General features: G+C 35.8%; 1 protein-coding gene across 1 annotated transcript; it reads left to right on the top strand.

The window, feature by feature from the left end:
- Window positions 1-1,364: 1,364 nt before the first annotated feature.
- On the top strand, window positions 1,365-25,034 carry vaspa (vasodilator stimulated phosphoprotein a). The gene is made up of 13 exons (XM_058789331.1): window positions 1,365-1,519; window positions 11,598-11,769; window positions 16,078-16,252; window positions 16,645-16,714; window positions 17,874-18,183; window positions 21,462-21,586; window positions 21,855-21,903; window positions 21,989-22,022; window positions 22,111-22,162; window positions 23,068-23,136; window positions 23,223-23,277; window positions 23,366-23,423; window positions 23,502-25,034. Exons 1-13 carry the CDS (start codon window positions 1,515-1,517, stop codon window positions 23,537-23,539), a joined length of 1,212 nt encoding a protein of 403 aa, XP_058645314.1. The 5' UTR covers window positions 1,365-1,514; the 3' UTR covers window positions 23,540-25,034.
- The last annotated feature ends 37 nt before the right edge of the window (window positions 25,035-25,071 follow it).

The raw sequence follows: 25,071 nt of genomic DNA, 5'->3' as shown, positions 1-25,071 counted from the left end.
TAGGAGCACATATATTTAGACTTTTTCTAAGTATAAGTCAAGTATGTGTCATTTTAAGTATATTTCTGAGAAGTACATAAAGCCCATTTCTGAGAAGTACGTAAAAAGTAGACTAAAAGTATACTTTCCTATTTTATAGTTTAAAAGAAGTATACTAATAGCACACTTGAATAAACTTCTTTTTCGTAAGGGGGGCTGGTTTTGAAGGACTGTTTTTTGTTAAGCTGATGATGTCAGGTGTGTGTGTGTGTGTAGTTGTTTATGCTACATTGAGGGGACCAAATGTCCCCACAAGGATAGTAAAACCTGAATTTTTTGACATTGTGGGGACTGGTCTGCGGTCCCCACATGGGGAAAAAATGATTAAAAATAGTAACTGATGTTTATCTGAAAGTGTAAGAATGCAAACAAGTTTTCTGTAAGGGGTAGGTTTAGGGTTTGGGATAGAAAATATTGTTTGATCAGTATAAAAGTAATAGAAGTCTATGGAAAGTGCCCCATAATTCACAGAAACAAGCGTGTGCGTGCGTGTGTATGTGTGTGTGTGTGTGTGTGTGTGTGTGTGTGTGTACCTGTTTTTCTATTCAGGTGGGGACTTAAACCTGAATACACACGGACTCATGGGGACTCGTGTCACTGTGGGGACCTAAATTGAGGTCCTCACAGGTAAATAACCCAGATAGCAAGCAGTGTCGGCCCAGATCTGGCCCACATCTGGCCCGCATGGACGTGGGCTGGATCTGGGCCAAAACTATGTTGTTGTCTGAGAAGCTAATAAATCACACAGAATTAAGTTTTTTGAAAATCTAAAAATGCAGAAAGTTTACTGTAAGGGGTAGGTTTAGGTGTAGGGTGATAGAATATACGTCTGTACAGTAGAAAAACCATTACGCCTATGGAGAGTCCCCACAAGGATAGCAAACCAGACGTGTGTGTGTGTGTGTGTGCGTGTGTACCTGCTTTCTATTCAGGTGGGGACTTAAACCTGAATACACACAGACTCATGGGGACTCGTGTCACGGTGGGGACAAATTGGGGATAAATTGAGGTCCCCACGGGTTAACAAGCTAATAAATCACACAGAATTAAGTTTTTTGAAAATCTAAAAATGCAGAAAGTTTCCTGTAAGGGGGAGGGTTAGGTGTAGGGTGATAGAATATACGTCTGTACATTAGAAAAACCATTACGCCTATGGAGAGTCACCATAAGGATAGCAAACCAGACGTGTGTGTGTGTGTGTGTGTGTGTGTTCAACATCCAAAACGTGCAGAAGTTGAGCAGCAGGATTGAACTTCTGGAGATCTCACTCTTGTCAGTCAGTTCAGTCCTCAGTTATTCCGCCATTCATTCGTGTGTTCTCCTCTCAGATGATGCGTTATCGTTCAGCTGTTCATGTAGCCTAGTGTTTGATTGTGTTTCCCTGTAAAACCAGGAAATGTTTTAAGTTGAGCGGATGTTCAGCTTCTCGCTCTCTATCTTCATCAGCAGCGCGGGTGAGATCGAGCTCCATCATAATGGGGTGAGTGAAAACTACGGCATATTTCGCTCAAATTCTGTCTCGTAAACTCCGTGTGAGTTTTATTAAACCTACAGACTGTAATACACCTGGTGACCGTGTAAATATGAGCTGTTATTGAGTCGGTTCAGCATCTGAACTGTATTTATGAACTACAGAAGAAACTTCAGGTGTTTATTTGAGATGTTTCTAACTCAAAATCTCAGCGCAGATGTTTAGTGTTTTTCACTGTAACTCAAGAGACTGATGATCTGTTCAGATAAGCATCGTTCAGCTCAGGTCAGAAGTTCGTTCAGTGCATCATCATTATAATCTTGAGGAGTTTGTTCAGGTCCATCACTAACGAAAATGTGACTCTTAAAACTTAAGAAATATAATTAGCCTGGGTATTTTAGTGATCTCATGCGGATTCACTGTCTAATTCACCAATCTGTGACTGCAAGTGAGCTCATCTGAAGGATCATGATTCATTTAATTTCTGACTCAGTTTGACTTTCATTTGTTTCCTGCATCATTCTTCATCATTGAGGAAGTGAAGCAGCAAACTCACACTGGAGTGAACTAGTTAACTCTGCTCTTCCTGCTAGTTTACCCTCTGATTGTGTGAAATATGACTCTGAACACACACACACACACACACACACACACACAAACACACAAACACACAAACAAATATAATAATCTCTAACATAAGTCACATTTATTTCTATAGTGCTTTATATAATACAGTTTGTGTCATAGCAGTTTCACGGTGATGAACAGGAAAACAACAGTGTTAGTGTTGCAAAATCCATCAGTTATGAAACATTCTTACAATTTTCACTAACGCTTTTAAACATTATATGTTAGTACAAAATGTTTATGGAACGGTCTTACCTTATTAATATTCAATATACATTGCCCAGATAGCACACGTACGTCTGCAAGATGTCTGTTAAAGATCTCTTGATCTGGAAAGCATCTGCTGTCTATAAACGTCTGACAGACGTCTGTAAGATGTCAGTTTTACATACATTCTAAATCATAAACATCTTAAAGACATCTAATAGACGTCTATTTGACATCTAAAAGGAGACGTCCTATAGACGTATTGCAGATGAGCAAACACCCTAAAAAATACGTCTTGCAGATGTAAATGCAGACGTCAAATAGACGTCTCAGAGATGTACGTGTGTTATCAGGGTGTCAATGTTGAGGAAACACGTTCTGAGATCATCGTTCTTGAAATGCTCTTATGATATTTGTGCTTGATGAGAATTCTAAGAAATACCTATTTTAATGTTCTTAGAATATTAAAAATAAACATTCAAATAATGTTATATTTTGGGAGGTGCTGTCAAACGATTAATCGCGATTAATCACATGCAAAATGAAAGTTTTAGTTTACATAATATATGTGTGTGTACTGTGTATATTTATTATGTATATATAAATACACATGCACATACAGTATATATTTTGAAAATATTTACATGTGTATATTTATATTCATAAAATATATATTATATATACATATATTTAGTATATAAACAACATATTTTTCTGAAATATATACTGTATGTGTGTATTTATATATGCATAAAAATATAAACAGTACACGCATATGAACAATGCGATTAATCATGATTAATAATTTGACAGCACTAATTTTGGGTGAAAATAATGCTAGTAGAATGTTGTAAAGAATGTCTGATCAGTACAAGAAAACATTATAACATTTTAGAAACATTTCAAAGCAACATTTTTATAACCTAAATTTTACTGTCATTATTCAAATCAATTCATTTCAAGTTTTATTCTCTTCTGATAGTATCAGAGCCGTCAAATAAATAATAATACTGAATATTAATATAAAAAGTCTTTTAAACCCAACTAAGCAAGCCAAAGGCAACAGTGGCAAGACGTTTCTAGCATGTCTTTTTGGGCATTGTACCATGGTAATATCAAAGGAAGGAAGTATTACTTTGCAAATGTATATGAATATGGTAATCCCTCAGTAACATGATATATGTCAAAGTGCCTTGATAAAACCATCTGATCTGATGTGATCACAGTACATTTGTACCAAATACTGCGCCATATTTTGAGGTGAGTTAAACCTGACGTCCTCATTTGTGACTTTTTTTAGTTGTAAAAATGCAGGAAGTTTTCCGTTAGGGTTAGAGGTTGATTCTAGTATTAATAACTAGCTGTATAAAAAAACTAATCGAAGTCCATGTCCTCATTTGTGTTTGACTGTATTGATCATTTGAAGTGTGTTCAGTCAGTGTTTGTTTCCTGAGATGTTCATCAGTGAGTAGTTTGAGGTGAATCTGTCTGTAGATGAGTGCGTGGTTTACAGTCAGTCATCAGATGCTTCCTCTTTACCTTTTCACTGTCTCAGACAGAAATACACTGCTGATCTCTGATCTCGTGAAAGCAGCATCGTCTGACCATTCATTTTGTCATTTGCACAAACTTTAATAAATAATCCCAGGCAGAGTTTAGGATTCATGAATCCAAGAGAAACCCAGTGAAGGAATGTGTAATCAGGAAGAGTATTTACCCAACTAACAGAGAACCTTCTCACAACTTTCTCTAACGATTTTTAAAAGTTCTCATAATGTTGAGAGAAAACATCCTGCGGTCAGCATTCTCAGAATGTCCTTTCGATGTCATTTGCACTTGATGAACGTTTTAAGAAATGTTTTTTGTAAGCTTTTAACACTTCGTGACAAAAAAAAAAAAAACTGGACGTTTTTAAAACTTTTTTTCTTGGTTAATGTGAATGTTAAGGAAACATTGCATTTTATCATTTTGCAAACATTGTGGGAACGTTACTTTTGAATGTTCTGAAACAATAACATTTAAAAAACAGCAGATGAACAGTCAACTATAACATAAAGTGATGAACAAACGTTCTTCCAGTTACATTCGTTATTAAAGTTATCCATTCTTTAATAATGTTCTCAAAACATTTGCACAAAAACTTATCTACGTATATCTATCCATCTATCTACAGTATCTATCTATATCTATATATATATATACACCCACACAGTGGTGTGAAAAAGTGTTTTGCATGTTTGTCACACTTTAATGTTTCAGATCATCAAACTAATTTAAATATTAATCAAAGATAACACAAGTAAACACAACATGCAGTTTTTAAATGAAGTTTTTTATTATGAAGGGAAAACAAAATCCAAACCCACATGACCCTGTGTGAAAAAGTGCTTGCCCCCTGAAACCTAATAACTGGTTGTGCCACCCTTTGCAGCAACAACTGCAATCAAGCGTTTGTGATGACTGGCAATGAGTCTTTCACATCGCTGTGGAGGAATTTTGGCCCACTCTTTGGCCAGAATTGTTTTAATTCAGCCACATTGGAGGATTTAAGGTCATGCCACAGCATCTCAATCGGATTCAGGTCAGGACTTTGACTTGGCCACTCCAAAACCTTAATTTTGTTTTTCTTGAGACATTCAGAGGTGGACTTGCTGCTGTGTTTGGAATCATTGTCCTGCTGCAGAACCCAAGTGCGCTTGAGCTTGAGGTCACAAACTGATGGCTGGACATTCTCCTTCAGGATTTTCTGATAGAGAGCAGAATTCATGGTTCCATCAATTATGGCAAGTCATCCAGCTTCTGAAGCTGCAAAGCAGCCTCAGACCATCACACTACCACCACCATGTTTGACTGTTGGTATGATGTTCTTTTTATGAAATGCTGTGTTGGTTTTGCGCCAGATGTAACGGGACACACACCTTCCAAAAAGTTCAACTTTTGCCTCATCAGTCCACAGAATATTTGCCCAAAAGTCTTGGGGGTAATCAAGATATTTTTTGGCAGATGTGAGACGAGCCTTTGTGTTCTTTTTGGTCAGCAATGGCTTTTGCCTTGGAACTCTCCCATGGATGCTGTTTTTGCCCAGTCTCTTTCTTATTGTTGAATCATGAACACTGACCTTAATTGAGGCGAGTGAGGCCTGCAGTTCTTTAGATGTTGTTCTGGGTTCTTTTATGACCTCCTGGATGAGTCGTCTTTGTGCTCTTGGAGTAATTTTTGTAGGCAAGCCACTCATGGGAAGGTTCACCACTGTTCCAAGTTTTCTCTATTTGTGGATAATGGCTCTGACCGTGGTTCGCTGGAGTCCCAAAGCCTTAGAAATGGCTTTATAACCCTTTCCAGACTGATGCATGTAAACTATTTTGTTTCTCATCTGTTTATGAATTTCTTAAGATCGCAGAATGATGTGTTGCTCTTTAAACATGCTTCACTTTGTCAGACAGGTTCTATTTAAGTGATTTCTTGATTCAACAGGTCTGGCAGTAATCAGGCCTGGGTTTGGCTAGTGAAATTTAACTCCGCTTTCTAAAATAATGTGGTATTAATCACAGTTCCTTCATGATTTAATAGGAGGGGGCGATTAATTTTTCACGTAATTTTTTCCCTTAATAAATGAAATCATCATTTAAAAACTGCATTTTGTATTTACTTGCATTATCTTTGTGTAATATTAAAATTTGTTTGATGATCTGAATCTTTTAAGTGTGACAAATATGCAAAAAAAATTAAAATCAGGAAGGGGCCAACACTTTTTCACACCACTGTATATATATATATATATAGAGAGAGAGAGAGAGAGAGATAGTGCTGTCAAACGATTAATCGCGATTAATCGCATCCAAAATAAAAGTTTTTCTTTGCATAGTATATGTATGTGTGTGTGTGTGTGTGTGTGTGTTTATATATATATATATATATATATATATATATATATATATATATATATTAGTGCTGTCAAACGATTAATCGCATCCAAAATAAAAGTTTCTGTTTACATAATATATGTATTTGTGCGGTGTACATTTATTATGTATATAAATACACACACATGCATGTATATATTTCAGAAAAATAGGTTATGTTTATGTATTAAATATTTATTTCTAATATAAATTATATGAATATAAATATAGACATGTAAATATTTTCAAAATATATACTGTATGTGTGTGTATTTATGTATACATAATAAATATACACAGAACACACAGATATATTATGCAAACAAAAACATTTATTTTGTATACGATTAATCGCGATTAATCATTTGACAGCACTAATATATATATATGTATGTATATATAAATGCACACATGCATGCATAATTTAAGAAAAATATGTTATGTTTGTATATTAAATATATTTATATGTAATATAAATTATATGAATATAAATATATACATGTAAATACATGGATATATGTTCAAAACATATGCTGTATGTCTTTATATATAAAGTTTTATATACGTTTTTGTGCAAATGTTTTGAGAACATTATTAAAGAACGGATAACTTTGATAACGAATGTAACTGGAAGATTGTTTGTTCATCACTTTGAGAGAACCGTGTGAGAGCGTTTCCTGTTATCTGGTTATGATCTGGTTTGTGATGTGCGATGGCGTGCTCCTGGTTCAGTGTGAATGATTGTCTTTCTGTCTTCTCATCTCTTATCAGAGCGCAAGGTCAATGACATGACTCAGTCCTCCATTCAGCTGCACTTCTGCTTCCTCTTGCCATCTCTTATTGCTCTCACTTCCACTTCTCAACACATTTAAAGCCCGTGTTCAGCTGACAGACCTTAATAACGTACAGTGACCCCAAAAACAAAACATCAAAGACCTTTTCTCTTCACAAACGTCCCGCTTGAGTCTCAGTGTGTTTGAATCAGCTGGTTTTCAGTGGATGTATGAAGTTTTACTTTACATCTTTACTGTAATTGGAACGACTCTCAGTCAGATGCAGATGTGATTGTGGTGTTTGATTTGTAACTGATCGGAGGTGAAGCTGTTGTATTTGAGCGGAAGTCAAGCATTGTGTCACGTTGTTTAACTGAGAGTGTTGCACAGGAGGACAGACAATGTTTCCCACATCCTCTCGCGCACACACACACACACACACACACACACACACACACACTGCTGCACGATATCAGAGTGTCGCAGCGCATGCGTGTGCTCAAAGCGCGTGTGATCATTTTCTATATGTGTGAACATGTTGCAATTTCATGTCTTGTCTTTTGACAATCAGCTTCACGCTTCATCAACAGCTCAGATGCTGAAAGATAAAACTGTACAGTTGTTCTCTTAAGCTGATGGGTTTTTTGTTTGTTTTTTTTAAATCTCTTTTGACTTGTAAAATGACTTTTTTTAAATGCCTTTCATCAGTACTTTTTGTCATTTTCCAGTATATTTAAGCATTCTTAAATGCCTCATTCATTCATTCATTCATTATTTTTTATTTTATGCATTTTATTTGTTTAGATAACAGGGAAATTGTACATTAATAAAACATTTCTATAAATGTACCAGAATTAGCCAAAGGCTATTTTTCATCTGTAGTCCCTGGACAGAATGTTACAAGTCACCCTAAAAAAAGATATGATTAGAATGCATGCTAAAAAAAATTAACAATTACATAACACAATCCATAAAACAGTCTATTAATGAAAACAATCAATAGAATAGGACAAATAAAACACACACACACAAAAATAAAAAAGTCAATCAATCAGAAACAATATAAACAAATACAAACAATAGTAGGACAGCCAGCAGATATAGATTTCTAATGTTGACAAAGCGAGTACTAATTAACCATTTCTTCAATTGAACCCTAAATAATTAATATGTATCTAGATCTCTTATATAGTTGTTAATGGTTTTAGAGTCACCAAACTAGCCTGAGACCAGGTGAGAAAAAAACATAGAATGCATATACATCTTAGCTGTCTCTAATGACATATATTAAATCAACATTTACTGGAGATGCAAAAAGGCAGAAAAAATAGATCAAAATTTACACTTAAAATGAGAACACTGTCACGGCCCTGCAGCAAATGTGCAGTTTCTAATTCCAAAAATAGCAGCTGTTTTGCACTTTTACGTCCTCTTGCCATCTCTTATTGCTCTCACTTCCACTTCTCAACACATTTAAAGCCCGTGTTCAGCTGACAGACCTTAATAACGTACAGTGACCCCAAAACAAAACATCAAAGACCTTTTCTCTTCACAAACGTCCCGCTTGAGTCTCAGTGTGTTTGAATCAGCTGGTTTTCAGTGGATGTATGAAGTTTTACTTTACATCTTTACTGTAATTGGAACGACTCTCAGTCAGATGCAGATGTGATTGTGGTGTTTGATTTGTAACTGATCGGAGGTGAAGCTGTTGTATTTGAGCGGAAGTCAAGCATTGTGTCACGTTGTTTAACTGAGAGTGTTGCACAGGAGGACAGACAATGTTTCCACATCCTCTCGCGCACACACACACACACACACACACACACACACACACTGCTGCACGATATCAGAGTGTCGCAGCGCATGCGTGTGCTCAAAGCGTGTGATCATTTTCTATATGTGTGAACATGTTGCAATTTCATGTCTTGTCTTTTGACAATCAGCTTCACGCTTCATCAACAGCTCAGATGCTGAAAGATAAAACTGTACAGTTGTTCTCTTAAGCTGATGGGTTTTTGTTTGTTTTTTAAATCTCTTTGACTTGTAAAATGACTTTTTAAATGCCTTTCATCAGTACTTTTGTCATTTTCCAGTATATTTAAGCATTCTTAAATGCCTCATTCATTCATTCATTCATTATTTTTATTTTATGCATTTTATTTGTTTAGATAACAGGAAATTGTACATTAATAAAACATTTCTATAAATGTACCAGAATTAGCCAAAGGCTATTTTTCATCTGTAGTCCCTGGACAGAATGTTACAAGTCACCCTAAAAAAAGATATGATTAGAATGCATGCTAAAAAAATAACAATTACATAACACAATCCATAAAACAGTCTATTAATGAAAACAATCAATAGAATAGGACAAATAAAACACACACACACAAAAATAAAAAAGTCAATCAATCAGAAACAATATAAACAAATACAAACAATAGTAGGACAGCCAGCAGATATAGATTTCTAATGTTGACAAAGCGGAGTACTAATTAACCATTTCTTCAATTGAACCCTAAATAATTAATATGTATCTAGATCTCTTATATAGTTGTTAATGGTTTTAGAGTCACCAAACTAGCCTGAGACCAGGTGAGAAAAAAACATAGAATGCATATACATCTTAGCTGTCTCTAATGACATATATTAAATCAACATTTACTGGAGATGCAAAAAGGCAGAAAAAAATAGATCAAAATTTACACTTAAAATGAGAACACTGTCACGGCCCTGCAGCAAATGTGCAGTTTCTAATTCCAAAAATAGCAGCTGTTTTGCACTTTTACGTCACACTTTGTTTTTATTTTTTTTTTTACAAAATATGACACATTTTTTTTGTGTGGTGAAGAAGCCCCCTTACTCAGCAGAAAAACACCACAAACACACGATTGCTGTCTGAATCTGAGCCAGATTGCAACTATTTGCTCATATTTTCACATGTATTTGATGCCTGATCCTGATTTCATTGTCAGAATTACAGCAAAATATGAACCTGGTGATTTCTGCTGCATCTGTGGGTGTTTTTGTGAAAAAGCATATTTTATAAAGTACTTTGATATTAAGTGGATCATTTGAATATGTTTTTATACTCGTTTGCAAATTTGAAGTCAAATGATATATTCTGAATACTTCTTTTCATCATTTTGAAAAACTTTTGGCATTTAACTCCTTTTGTTATTTTGATAAGTGCATTAAAGCTGATACATGTATATGATTTGAAAAATCGTCATTCTTATTTGATGAAAAAACTGTATGTGAAGTTTTTCTTGCTATTTCCGAACTCAGCATCATCAAATTAGGTAATATTAGGCCTTTTTTTTGTGTTCTCAGACTTTTTAAAAATGTTTTTTTTTTTTTGTGTGTGTTATCAGACCATTTTAAGGGTTTTAAATGTTATCAGGCAGCTTGAAGTATTTTTTAGTGTTATCAGATAGTTTTTAAATGTTTTAAGTGTTATCATACGGTGATACATATTAAGTGTTTTTTTTAAATTATCAGACAGTTTTACGCATTTTTAAGTGTTAATAGACAATTTTAAGTGTTACTTTAAGTGCTTTTTAAGTGCTACCATACCGTTTTAAGCATTATCTGGTGGTTTTTAAGTGTTATCGGACAATTTTAAGTGTTATAAGACCATTTTAAGTGTTTTAAATATCAGACAGGTTGTAAGTGTTTTATTAAGTGTTATCAGATAGTTTTTAAATGTTTTTAAGTGTTATCAGACAGTTGTTAAATGTTTTAAGTGTTATCAGACAGTTTTAAGTGTTTTTAAGCGTTATCAGACATTTTTAAGTGTTATTTTAAGTGGTTTTTAAATGTTTTTTTAGGTGTTATCAGACAGCTTTTAAATGTTTTTATGTGTTTTCAAGTGTTATCAGACAGTTTTAGGTGTTTTAAGTGTTTTTAAGCATTATCAGACATTTTTTAAGTGTTTTAAATGTTATCAGACCGTTTTAAGTGTTTTTAAGTGTTATCAGACCGTTTTTAAGTGTTATAAGTGTTATCAGACAGTTTTAAGTGTTTTTAGGAGTTTTTAAGCATTATCAGACATTTTTTAAGTGTTTTAAATGTTATCAGACCGTTTTAAGTGTTTTTAAGTGTTATCAGACCGTTTTTAAGTGTTTTTAAGTGTTATCAGACAGTTTTAAGTGTTTTTAGGAGTTTTTAAGCATTATCAGACATTTTTTAAGTGTTTTAAATGTTATCAGACAGTTTTAAGTGTTTTTAAGTGTTATCAGACAGTTTTAAGAGTTATCTGACAGTTCTTAAAAGTTTAGTGTTTTTAAGTGTTGTCTTGTTTTGTTTTGAGTTCCCATTGACAAATGTTTAATTTTGATCAGTTTCTCAGAAAACTAGACTTCGTATTTTAAGCCATTGTGTATCTCCAGTAAATGTATCTTAATTTATGAAATCTTAAATATTCATAAATACTGAGGAAGAGCATCACTGGTTGCCGTGTGTAACTAATGTCGTCAGGTTGATTCTGTCTGTCATGTTTTACTGTATGAAGTGAAGCACAGCTGCAGGTTTGCTAACTGAAGTCTCTGTACGGTGTGTGATTTTCATGTTTTGCAGTGAACAAAGCATCTGTCAGGCGCGGGCCACCGTCATGATGTACGATGATGGCAGTAAGCGCTGGTTACCGGCCGGTTCTGGCGCTCAGGCCATCAGCAGGGTTCACATCTTCCAGAACCCCAGTAACAACAGCTTCAGGGTGGTGGGACGCAAACAACAGGCCGATCAGCAGGTAAATCTGACTTATTCCATTAAAAACTGTATTTAATGTGTGAGACGAGATTAGACAAGACGTTTAGTGTGTGTGTGTGTGTGTGTGTGTGTGTGTGTGAAGCCACAGCATGAGGAGGAAGTGTGTGTGTGTGTGAAGGATGTTGTCATTGCTTTGAATGTGCGCACTGGGCATCATGGGAAAGTGGCGTGTTATGTGCCGTCCCAGCAGCCACAGATCTCAGTGGTTTCAGTCTCACAGCTTTAGAATTGTCTTTCGTTTCCTGTAAATCATGTCAGTGTGGTTGTCTCCTGCACAACACCAGAAACACTGGACAATTCATCAGCCAATCATTCCACTGCATTCAACAGATTTAGACATCAATGTCAGAAAGGAAAGGAGTGGAGTCTACATCCCTGCTAATGGTGGGAAAATTGTGGAAAAAAAATTAAACTTAAAAATGTTTTAAATGTAAAAAAAATTAATTTCATAAAACGATATGTATTTTTTATTTACATGTCCTAATATTATTTATTTAGTTAGTTGTAATTATTTGTTTGTTTGTTCGTTCATTCATTCATTTCTGTCCCTCTGCGAATATACAGTATTTATTTGTTTTCTTTATTCCTCTAAGAAAATTTACTTATTTAGTTATTTGTCTCTCTAAGAAACATAATATACATTTACATTTAAGTCATTTAGCAGATGCTTTTATCCAAAGCGACTTACAAATGAGGACAATGGAAGCAATCAAAATCAACAAAAGAGCAATGATATGCAAGTGCTATAACAAGTCTCAGTTAGCTTAACGCAGTGCACGTAACAAGTTTTTTTTTTAAATTATATAATAAATAAAAAGAAAACAGGTAGAAAAGAAAACAAATACAGCAAGCTAGTGTTAGAGTCCTTTTGCTTTTGTTAATTGTATAATAAATAAAAAGAAAACAAATAGATAGAATACAAAAAGACCCTCGAAACCGAGTGGTAAGCGCTAGGGGTGAAAACATACCCCTATGAAATGAGACACCACTTGGTTAGGATTACGTCATCATACACCGTCGCTAGCTGGCTGCTACGTCACCAGAGCCGACAAGTGTTGATCACAAACTTTGGATCGTTTTACAAACTTGTTAAAACTGCAGACATGCATGGAGTCCATTCAAGGCTAGTCTGCGGGACTGTTGTGCAAATCAGCAATGTAACGTTAGCGTCGCAAACTAGCGATTTTTTTAAAACGTTTCAATTAAGAACATGGTTGCAAATATATATGTACAGGACTGTCTAGAGCACAAAACAAGACTGTCGTAATTTTTAAATAAATTATTTAAGCCGAAAATACTTGATTGTTGCCGGTTGCGCAGTGTGTTCTGGGTACCCCTCGGTTTCAAGTAAGCTCGCGAAAATGCTTGGTTTTAAGGGGTATCTACCCCTTCCCCTTAGCCCTACCCCTCGATCAAAACGAGAATTGGGATAGCCCTTACTCTCACGTGAACGCGCAAAACTAAGGGGAAGGGGTAAGGGGAAGGGGTAAGACAGAGAAATGGGATTCACCCTTAGTATTTCTTTTAGGAATAGAATTAGAATAGAGAGTGCTACTGAGTTGGGCAGGTCATTCCACCAGGAGGGAACATATTTAATTTAAAAGTTTGTGAAAGTGATTTTGTGCCTCTTTGAGATGAACAATAAAACAACGTTCACTTGCAGAACGTGAGCTTCTAGAGGGAACATAAGTCTGAAGTAATGAATTTAGGTAAAGGGGTGCAGAGCCAGTGGTGGTTTTGTAGCAAACATTAATGCCTTGAATTTTATGTGAGCAGCTATTGGTAGCCATTGATAAACAGAGGTGTGACGTGCATTCTTTTCGGTTCCTTAAAAATGAATCTTGCTGCCGTGTTCTGGATTAATTGTAAAGGTTTGATAGAACTGGCTGGAAGACCTGCCAAGAGAGCATTGCAATAGTCCAGTCTGGACAGAACAAGAGCTTGAACAAGGAGTTGTGAAGCATGTTCTGAAAGAAAGGGCCTGATCTTCTTGATGTTGAATAAAGCAAATCTGCAGAACCGGGCAGTTTTAGCAATGTGGTCTGAGAAAGTCAGCTGATCGTCAATCATAACTCCAAGGTTTTTGGCTGTTTTTGAAGGAGTTATGGTTGATGTGCCTAACTGGATGGTGAAATTGTGATGAAACGATGGGTCTGATGGAACCACAAGCAGTTCTGTCTTGGCAAGGTTGAGTTGAAGGTGATGGTCCTTCATCCAGCAAGAAATGTCTGTTAGACAAGCTGAGATGCGAGCAGCTATCATCAGATCATCAGGATGGAATGAGAGGTAGAGTTGAGTGTCATCAGCATAGCAGTGATATGAAAAGCCATGTTTCTGAATGACAGAACCTAGTGATGCCATATAGACAGAGAAGAGAAGTGGTCCAAGAACTGAGCCCTGAGGCACCCCAGTAGTTAGATGTTGCGACTTGGACACCTCACCTCTCCAAGTTACCTTGAAGGACCAATCTGAGAGGTAAGACTCAAACTACTGGAGTACGGTTCCAGGGATGCCCTTTCTCAATAGGGTTGACAAGAGGATCTGGTGGTTAACCGTGTCAAAAGCAGCGGACAGATCCAGCAAGATAAGGATTGAAGATTTGGAATCCGCTCTTGCCAGTCTTAGGGCTTCAACAACTGAGAGCAAGGCAGTTTCGGTTGAATGTCCACGTCTGAAACCAGACTGGTTGCTGTCGAGGAGGTTGTTTGCTGGTAAGATGTGCTTGACAGATTGTAGTGTGGAAAATTGTGCACTGATGGTTTTAATTTTATTAATGAAGAACGTGGCAAAGTCGTCAGCTGTTAGAGTTGATGAAGGAGGAGGAGGAGGACAAAGGAGCAAGGAAAATGTTTTAAAGAGCATGCGAGAGTTAGACAAATTGTTAATTTTGTTATGATAGTATGTCCTTTTAGCAGTGAAGACATTAGCAGAGAGGAGAGACTGATACACATTAAGGTCAGTAGGATTTTTTGATTTACCCTTTCAGCAGCCCTGAGCTTAGAACGATGTTCGCGGAGAATGTCAGATAGCCAAGGGGCAGAAGGGATGGTACGGGCTGGCCTGGAAGATAAGGGGCAGAAAGTATCTAAACAAGATGTAAGAGTGGAGCAGAAAGTATCAGTAGCACTGTTAGCATCAAGAGATACTAACTGTTTAAGGGAAGGAAGCGAAGATGAAACCATAGCAGATAGCCGGGAGGGTGAGAGTGAGCGCAAGTTACGTCGAAAAGTCTCCAAGCATAACTAGGGGAGTACCGTCCTCAGGAAGGTTGAGAGCAGCACAACTAATTCATCCAAGAAGTTACCTTGTGGTCCCGGGGGGTCAATAAACAACTACAAAATATATTTTAAAAGGGTGGATAATAGTGACTGAATGTGATTCAAAGGAGCTATTAATACCCAGAGAAGGTAAAGAAATTAATTTCCAATCATTAGAGATAAGCAGACCAGTACCTCCACCTCTTCCAGTCAGACGGGGAGTGTGGGAAAATGAGAAATTATTGGAGAGTGCTGCAGGAGTAGCAGCATCCTCTGGTTTGGTATTAATACATAATATATGTATTTATTAATTTTCTTTATTTGTCTTTCTGAGAATATCCAATATTGATTGATTGATTTATTTGTTTGTTTCTTAGATATTATTTATTTATTATTATTTACTTACTGTATTCATTCATTCATTTGTCCCTCTAATTATTGAATATTTTATTTCAATTAATTAATTAATTAATTAATTAATTTGATTGTTTGATTTATTGATTGATTGATTGTCCATCTGGGCATATCCAATATTTATTTGTTTGCTCTTATTGGTTTGTTCCTCAGAGTTTATGTAATTTTATTTTATTTATGTATGTATTTATTTATTTGTTTGTTGATTCATTCATTTCTGTTCTTCTGAAAATATATAATATTTATTTGTTTGTTTGTTTGTCCCTCTGACTTACTTATTCATTCATTCATTTGTCCCTCTAAATACTGTTATTTCATTTTATATATATATATATATATATATATATATATATATATATAATATGTCCATCTGGTAATATCCAATATTTCTTTGTTTGTTTCTCAGAGATTATGTAATTTTATTTGTTTATCCATTCATTCATTTCCCCCTCTGAGAATATTTAATATAATGTTTTTATCCATCGATTCATCCAGGCCTTTGAGATCGCACACTGCTAGTTTTATGGCCAGAGCCGCTGGTTCCCATGAGTGTTGTGTGTGTGTGTGTCTGTTTGATGAAGATCTGATTCCCGTCCGTCATCCATGTGTCTCTTCAGGTGGTCATTAACTGTCCTCTGGTCCGGGGGATCAAATATAACCAGGCCACTCCTACGTTCCACCAGTGGCGTGATGCACGGCAGGTCTGGGGTCTGAACTTTGGCAGCAAAGAAGAGGCGGCTCAGTTCGCCAGCGGCATGACGCATGCGCTCGACATGCTCAGCGGAGACACCGGTGAGAGCTCTTTAGGGAAATAAACATGTTTTTAGGAGTAAAATGTGCTATAACACAGTGTGTGACATATCAACAAACCTTCAGAATACCTTCAAACCTTCAGAAGAGGAATAAAACTATGAAAGCTTGTGTGTGTAAGAGAAAAAATCTTTAAAGATATGGATTGGAATTGAAATCTACAGATGCAAACAGATACAGTGCAATAAAATAAAATCTTAAATATGTATTTAGGATATATTCTTTCCTCTAGTCTGAAAGAAGAGACATGATATGGAAGCAAAATATACTAAAAAGTGACCAGTGCATGAAAACATGCTGGTTTGTCTGTAGTGTCTCGCCATGAAACATGTAAAAACACCTGTATGTTTAGAGTTTTTGGTTTGTGTTCACAGGTGCGTGTCCTCCTCCTCCTCGACCGCCTCTGAACGGCCCGAGCGCTGAGGAGATAGAGCAGAAGAGGAGGTATAACCATCATCATCATCTTCATCATGACATGAAAATCAGCCCTGATTTACTTCATTTCTTCTGCACAAATCAGAGTTTGCTTTCATTCGAACATTCTGTTCATCTGACAGTCCTAAAAAATAAAATGTATCACAGTTTCCACAAAAATATTGGGCAACTGTTTTCAACATCATTGCTAATAATCAGAAATGTTTCTTGAGCAGCAAATCAGCATATTAGAATAATTTTCCCTCATATTAGATAAGGATCATGTGACACTGGAGTAATGATGCTGAAAATTCAGCTTTGATCACAGAAATAAAATACATTTGAACACATATTCACTTAGAAAACAGCTGTTTATATCATAAAAAATATTTCAGTGTTTTTACTGTGTTTTTGATCAAATAAATGCAGACTTGGTAAACAGAAGAGACTTCTCGTAATTGAAGAGTTTATTTGCAAACACAGATAACTCAAAAATCATGTTTTTTACCATGTAAAAAATAACCCAACTGCAGTTTGATTGAGATTAATTGGAATACACAATGAAAAAACATGATTTTTGAAAATGGTTAAAAACTGAGTTATCTGTTTTTGCAAATGAACTCTTCAATTATTCTAAACCTTCAGCTGATGTCGTCAGTCCCTCTTTATTCACCATCCAATCAGTGGATGAATAAAATCAAGTCCCGCCCACATATGTGACCCTGGACGACAAAACCAGTCTTAAGTGTCAATTTTTCAAAATTGAGATTTATACATCAGCTGAATAAATAAGCTTTCCATTGATGTATGGTTTGTTAGGATCGGACAATATTTGGCTGAGATACAATTATTTGAAAATCTGGAATCTGAGGGTGCAAAAAAATCCAAATATTGAGAAAATCTTAGCGATGCATATTACTAATCAAAAATTAAGTTTTGATACATTTACGGTAAGAAATTTACAAAATATCTTCATGGAACATGATCTTTACTTAATATACTAAGGATTTTTGGCATAAAAGAAAAATCTATAATTTTGACCCATACAATGTATTGTTGGCTATTGCTACAAATATACCCCACCGACTTAAGACTGGTTTTGTGGTCCAGGGTCACATATATTTCTCATGAAACATCCTGTTTTGCTGTGAAATGTGTCACATTAGAGCTGTGAAACTGTGTGTCTCAGGCAGGAGCAGCAGGAGAGAGAGCGACAGGAGAGAGAGAGACAGGCGTCTGCCGCTCCAGCCCTGCCTCCTGGCCCTCCTCCCGCTCCTGGCCCCAACTCTGCACCTCCTCCTCCCCCTGGACCTCCACCCGCTCCAGGACCACCACCTCCCCCACCACCACCTCCACCTCCTTCAGGAGGAGGCCCGCCGGCCCCCCCGCCCCCGCCCTCAGGAGGAGGAGGAGGAGGAGGAGGAGGAGGAGGAGGAGGAGGTGGTGATGGAGGTCTGGCCGCAGCACTCGCTGGAACTAAACTACGCAAAGTGGCCAAGGTCAGTCACATGATCATCTGATGATTAATGAGATGCATGTATGTTTTAGCTTTCCTGTGTTGTAGTGCTTGATTGTCAGGTGAGTAGGCGGTCCTTCACTGTTGTCCATGATGTGTCACAGCTACAGATCTGATCACGTGACCAGCTGTTCAACCCGGGGCCTCAGGATAAATTGAAATGAGGCAAAACAAGCATTAAAATAAGCTAAAACCACTCAAAATCAAGATGTTTCTTACTTTAGTTCAACAGCTAAACATCAGTTTTTGTCTTTGAAGAACCTGGATTCATATGGTCTTGGAAAACATGGATATATGTGACCCAGGTTAAAAAAAAACAGTCATAAAGGTCGATTATACATAATCTGAAAGCTGAGTAAATAAGCTTTCCATTGATGTATGGTTTGTTAGGATAGAACAATATTTGGCTGAGATATAACTATTTGAAAATCTGGAATCTGAGGGTGCAAAAAAATCTAAATACTGAGAAAATCGGCCTTAAAGTTTTCCAAATGAAGTTCTTTGCAATGCATATTGCTAATAAAAAATTAAGTTTTAATATATTTATGGTAGGAAATGTACAAAATATCTTCATGGAACATGATCTTTACTTAATATCCTAATGATTTTTGACATAAAAGAAAAATGGATCATTTTGAGCCATACATTGTATTGTTGGCTATTGTTACAGATATACCTGTGCTGCTTATGACTGCTTTTGTGCTCCAGGGTCACAAATATAGAAATAAAATAAAACAAATATTAGATAAAATATATAAATAAACTAAAACTGAAAATATAAAACTAAACTAAACTGATTGCATTATGTATGATCATTTTCTATTCTTAACTGTTTTAAATTCTTCTAAAATAAATTTTTATATCTTGTTTTATTATTATTATTTTTTAATTCCTTGTTTTTATTGTTATGATTTTTTTTTTTTAAATGACTTTTTCACTTCCTTTTATGTAAAGCACTTTGAGTTACCACTGTGTATGAAATGTGCTATATAAATAAACTTGCCTTGCCTTGCCTAAAAATGAAATAAGTTTAAGTACTAAAATCAATAAATGAGAAAATTTAAGTAAAACTGTAAATAAAAAAAAACAAAAAAACAATTAAAACTAATTAATCTAAAACTAGATAATCGGCTATTGGTAACGGTATCGGCAGATATCATTCGAATAATCGGCCTGTCAGTATCGGCAGATATCATTCTGAATTATTGACTATCGGTAACAATATAAGCAGATATCATTCTGAATAATCGGCTATCAGTAGCTATATAAGCAGATATCATTCTGTATATTCAGCTGTCTGTATTGGTAGATATCATTCTGGATAATCGACTATTGGTAACGGTATAATTAGATATCATTCTAAATAATCGGCAGATATCATTCTGGGTAATCGACTATCAGTAGCTATATAAGCAGATATCATTCTGAATATTCAGCTGTCTGTATTGGTAGATATCATTCTGGATAATAGGCAGAGCAATTTAGTAACGGTGCATCTCTAATATATATATATATATATATATATACCGGTGTATATATATATATATATATATATATATATATATATATATATATAATATACCGGTGTATATATATATATATATATATATACAGTGGGCAAAAAGTATTTAGTCAGCCACCAATTGTGCAAGTTCTCCCACTTAAAAAGATGAGAGAGGCCTGTAATTGTCATCATAGGTATACCTCAACTATGAGAGACAAAATGAGAAAAAATCCAGAAAATCACATTGTAGGACTTTTAAAGAATTAATTGGTAAATTCCTCTGTAAAATAAGTATTTGGTCACCTACAAACAAGCAAGATTTCTGGCTCTCACAGACCTGTAACTTCTTCTTTAAGAGGCTCCTCTGTCCTCCACTCGTTACCTGTATTAATGGCATCTGTTTGAACTCGTTATCACAGCCTCAAACAGTCCAACTCCAAACTCCACCATGGCCAAGACCAAAGAGCTGTCAAAGGACACCAGAAACAAAATTGTAGACCTGCACCAGGCTGGGAAGACTGAATCTGCAGTAGGTAAGCAGCTTGGTGTGAAGAAATCAACTGTGGGAGCAATTATTAGAAAATGGAAGACATACAAGACCACTGATAATCTCCCTCGATCTGGGGCTCCACGCAAGATCTCACCCCGTGGGGTCAAAATGATCACAAGAACTGTGAGCAAAAATCCCAGAACCACACGGGGGACCTAGTGAATGACCTGCAGAGAGCTGGGACCAAAGTAACAAAGGCCTCAAATCCTGCAGTGCCAGACGTGTCCCCCTGCTTAAGCCAGTACATGTCCGGCCCGTCTGAAGTTTGCTAGAGAGCATTTGGATGATCCAGAAGAGGATTGGGAGAATGTCATATGGTCAGATGAAACCAAAATAGAACTTTTTGGTAAAAAGAATGCTGAGTTGCATCCAAAGAACACCATACCTACTGTGAAGCATGGGGGTGCAAACATCATGCTTTGGGGCTGTTTTTCTGCAAAGGGACCAGGACGACTGATCCGTGTAAATGAAAGAATGAATGGGGCCATGTATCGTGAGATTTTGAGTGAAAACCTCCTTCCATCAGCAAGGGCATTGAAGATGAAACGTGGCTGGGTCTTTCAGCATGACAATGATCCCAAACACACCGCCTGGCAACGAAGGAGTGGCTTCAGAAGAAGCATTTCAAGGTCCTGGAGTGACCTAGCCAGTCTCCAGATCTCAACCCCATCGGAAATCTTTGGAGTCCGTGTTGCCCAGCGACAGCCCCAAAACATTACTGCTCTAGAGGAGATCTGCATGGAGGAATGGGCCAAAATACCAGCAACAGTGTGTGAAAACCTTGTGAAGACTTACAGAAAACGTTTGACCTCTGTCATTGCCAACAAAGGGTATATAACAAAGTATTGAGATGAAATTTTGTTACTGACCAAATACTTATTTTCCACCATAATTTGCAAATAAATTCTTTAAAAATCCTACAATGTGATTTTCTGTATTTTTTTTTTCTAATTTTGTCTCTCATAGTTGAGGTATACCTATGATGAAAATTACAGGCCTCTCTCATCTTTTTAAGTGGGAGAACTTGCACAATTGGTGGCTGACTAAATACTTTTTTTGTCCCACTGTATATATATATATATATATATATATATTAGTATTTTAGTAAAATATTTTATGTAATATATGGTGTCTAATATTTATGCTAACCAATGAATTTGTATGAATTTTCATGACTGTGTGTGCGTGTGCGTGTGCGTGCGTGCAGGACGATAGCGGAGGACCGGCTCCTGCAGTGAGCGCCAGCACAGGAGGAGGAGGAGGAGGAGGAGGAGGCGGTGGCGGTGGTGGAGGAGGACTGATGGGAGAAATGAGTGCAATTCTCGCTCGACGGTCAGTTTAACACCACCACAATCATACGATGTTTGCTCTGCACTAGAAATATACATACATACATTTATATACACATATAAATAAATTTAGTCTGAAACCATTCGCTTAGACAGGAAGTGGCCATCTAAAAGTCTCCTCCAGTTGCTCATGTGCCATTTAGAGTCAAGCTGAAACTGATGCTGCAGCAGCAACACTATATATTGCTTCAGTGAGTGTGTGTGTGTGTGTGAATACAGCAGCTCTTCATCTTTACCTGTGTGTGTTACAGGAGAAAAGTTTCTGACATTCCAGTGGTCAAGAAGGAAGAAACAGGCAGCGTGAGTCGTGTGTGTGTGTATGTGAGTGTGTTATTGATAATGTGTGTGTCGGTTCATCTGATCTCTGCTTTCTCTCTGTTCTCAGGCTGATTCTGTGAACAGTGACTCAAGAGCTGCAGGTGAGAGTCAAATCACTTCATCATCTCACTGCACTTCCTGTTTACGGTGAACATCGTGACCTCAAATGTCTTCATGTTTCTCATTCAGACAAACCAGATGGGGTGAAGAAGCCCTGGGAGAAACCGTCGTCTGTGTCACGGTAAAAACAGGATCTCTGACGCCTCAATAGACCTGCGGTGTGATTCAGATGGGGTGTTTGACTGTTACCTTTATATTTTCAGTTTTCATTTTCATTTTAGTTACTTGGTTATGTGCTTTTGTCATTTGTATTATTTTTTTAAATTACTCAATAGGTTTACTTTATTTTTTATTTCAGTTTTAGTTTAATTTCAGCCATCAGTTGTAGTACTTTTTAGTTAATTTTTATCTTATATTTGTTTTATTTCAGCTTTCTTTCATTTAACAATGTTTTTAATAGTTAACAAGACTGGTTTCAGTTTTAATTTTAGTTTTATACAATTTAGTAATTTTAATACTTAAACTTATTTCAGTTAGTTGCCAAGGCAATATTTTAAAATTGTATTTTTTTTTGTTTTATTTTTAGTATTTGCTCTATTTAATTTCAGCTTTATTTCAGTTAACAAAAATGTTTTTAATAGTTTTAGTTAACAATAACCACACTTGTTTAAAGAAAATTGTATGTTTTTTAAAAAATATTTTCTAACTTGTTTAAAATGTTTTTTTTTTTCCATTTTTTATTTTTATTGCAGTTTACATGTTAATTTTATTTCATTTAGTGATTTTTAGTATTTAAATTTATTTAAGTTAGTTTCCGAGGCAACATTTAAAAATATATATATTTTTGTTTATTTTTTGTAATCTAAGCTTATTAGCTTTTAGTTAATTTTATTTGCATTTCAATTTTAGTTTTATTTAATTTTATTTAAATTTTAGTACTTAAACTTATTTCAGTTAGTTTTCAATATTTTACTATTTTTGTTAGTAGCTTGTATTTTATTCTAATATTTTAGCAGTTTACAAACATGTTTATAATGGTTCTGGTTAATAATTTCTATAGTTTAATAGTTCTAGTTTTGGTTACAGGGTGAATTCAGCGTCTAAGAGTCAGGACAAGAGCCCGGTGTCTCCTGCGACTGCGGCTCCGTTGAGCAGGTACGTCTCGCTTCGCTTCACTGAGTTCTGCTGTTGAGCGTCTGAAGATTGAGCTGAAGATCCATGTGTTTGGCTTCTTCTCACAGGACGAGACCCGGCAGCAACACAGGAGATGCTGCAGACATGGAGAAACTCAAACAGGTCAGCAACACCATCTCACACACACACACACACACACACACACTCCTGCACTTTCCCCAACACTGAAAACACCTCTGTCTGACCGCAGGACATCCTGGAGGAGATGCGCAAGGAGCTGCAGAAGGTGAAGGACGAGATCATCAGCGGTCAGTCGGGTTCCTCCGCTCTTCTTCACAGAAATACAGTCATGTGTTTCTGCTCTGATTCTTGTGTTTCCACCACAGCTCTGCTGGAGGAGCTGCAGAAGATCAATGCGGCGTAGCTGCGCATCAGGAAGATCTGCGCAAACGTCTGCGCAGAACCACGAACACAAGACGCTTCTTTCTCACGCTTCAAGATGCAAGAAACTCACTCCAGCACCCGAGACACTCGCTTTTACCCTCGTCGTTTCACACACGCTGCCTTTCACTTCTCTTTTTTTGTGAATATTAATGATGTCTTTTAATGTGTTTCTGATCCGCTGCTGTGTCAAGCGTTCATTCTCTCTCTTGCATTTGTGTTTTAATCTCATCTGTTTACATGTAGAGGTGTTACATGTACGACCTGGATCTAGAAACAGTGTGACTGGTTAGTTGTTTACATCTATGATGATCGGAATATTTGAGATTCTGTGTAATTGCAGGTTATTTATCATGCACTGTTATGTAAACCGGGTCAGTGGAAACGTTTAGAGAAAAACTGTGAAAATACATGAAATATGAAAAAATCAGGGTAAATTAAATAAATATAAATAATCTGAATGAATTAAAAAATTTGATTGAAACAAAACAATTAAAATAAATAATTAGTTTAGAACAACAGTTTGATTAAAGTATAATGTGTTTAAAAATAATTTGTATAAAACAAAAATGTTATTAAAATAAATTGATTTAAAATTGATAGATAATTGACAAAATTGATGACTGATTAAAAATAAATGGATTTAAAAAATAAATAATTTGAATAAAATTAAACCTTGATTACAATAAATTGGTTTAAAAATAAATAATCTGGGTAAAATAAAAAATGTATTACAATAAATTGATTTTAAAATAATTAATTTGAATTGAAAATTGAAATAAAAAAGTTAATTAAAATAGGTTTAAATGACATTTTTAAATTGGATTAAAAATTAATCATTTAAATGAAATAAAAAGCTGATTAAAATAAACTGAATTTAAAAATGTGATTTAAATAAATCTAATGGTGCAGTATTCCAGTGAACAAAGAATAATGTATTATTAAAAATAATTGTAAAAATCGTAAAATTTGTGTAAAATAAAAAAAGGACTGAAATCAATTTGTTTAAAAGAAATCACTTGAAATTCAAAAGTTAATAATAAAATAAATATTTTTTTTACTCAAGTAAGCATTTTCTATAATAGTTTTTCGCAATATAAATGTATTTTTATAAATCGGACACCTGAAAGATTGAAACCCCCCAAGTTTGTTTGTTAAATCATGTAAGATAATAAGATTGAATAAGATCCAGATGTGATTCTCAGGGATGCACAGATGTTCTGAAGCTCTGAATGTGTATGAGGAACATCAGCTATGTATTAATAATATGTGTTATTTGTATATGATGTCATTAACAGAAAAGTACTGTAGTATTACCATGGTACCGCCAAAGTACTTTTAATGAGTTGAGAGTGTGTGTGTGTTAAGAGTAGTTTTGGGTAACTTTGTACGGCATGTCGTTGTTTTACAGTAAGAGATCCGCTATGCAGCGCTTGGAAGAGCAAATAAAGCCGTTTGAAGATCAGGCTGATCCCAGATCAGTGTCTCCGCTTCACTCTCATTCCAGGCGAAGCG

Source organism: Onychostoma macrolepis, chromosome 10 (genome assembly GCF_012432095.1).
Source record: "Onychostoma macrolepis isolate SWU-2019 chromosome 10, ASM1243209v1, whole genome shotgun sequence".
Classification (NCBI taxonomy): Eukaryota; Metazoa; Chordata; class Actinopteri; order Cypriniformes; family Cyprinidae; genus Onychostoma; species Onychostoma macrolepis.
Note: the sequence above shows the minus strand (reverse complement) of the source record. Positions and strands in the feature narration are given on the sequence as shown.

Coding starts and splice junctions, on each gene's coding strand:
- vaspa (XM_058789331.1), top strand. Junction 16,253..16,644: donor CATGCTCAGCGGAGACACCG/GTGAGAGCTCTT, acceptor TTGTGTTCACAG/GTGCGTGTCCTCCTCCTCCT. Junction 22,023..22,110: donor CAGTGACTCAAGAGCTGCAG/GTGAGAGTCAAA, acceptor TTTCTCATTCAG/ACAAACCAGATGGGGTGAAG.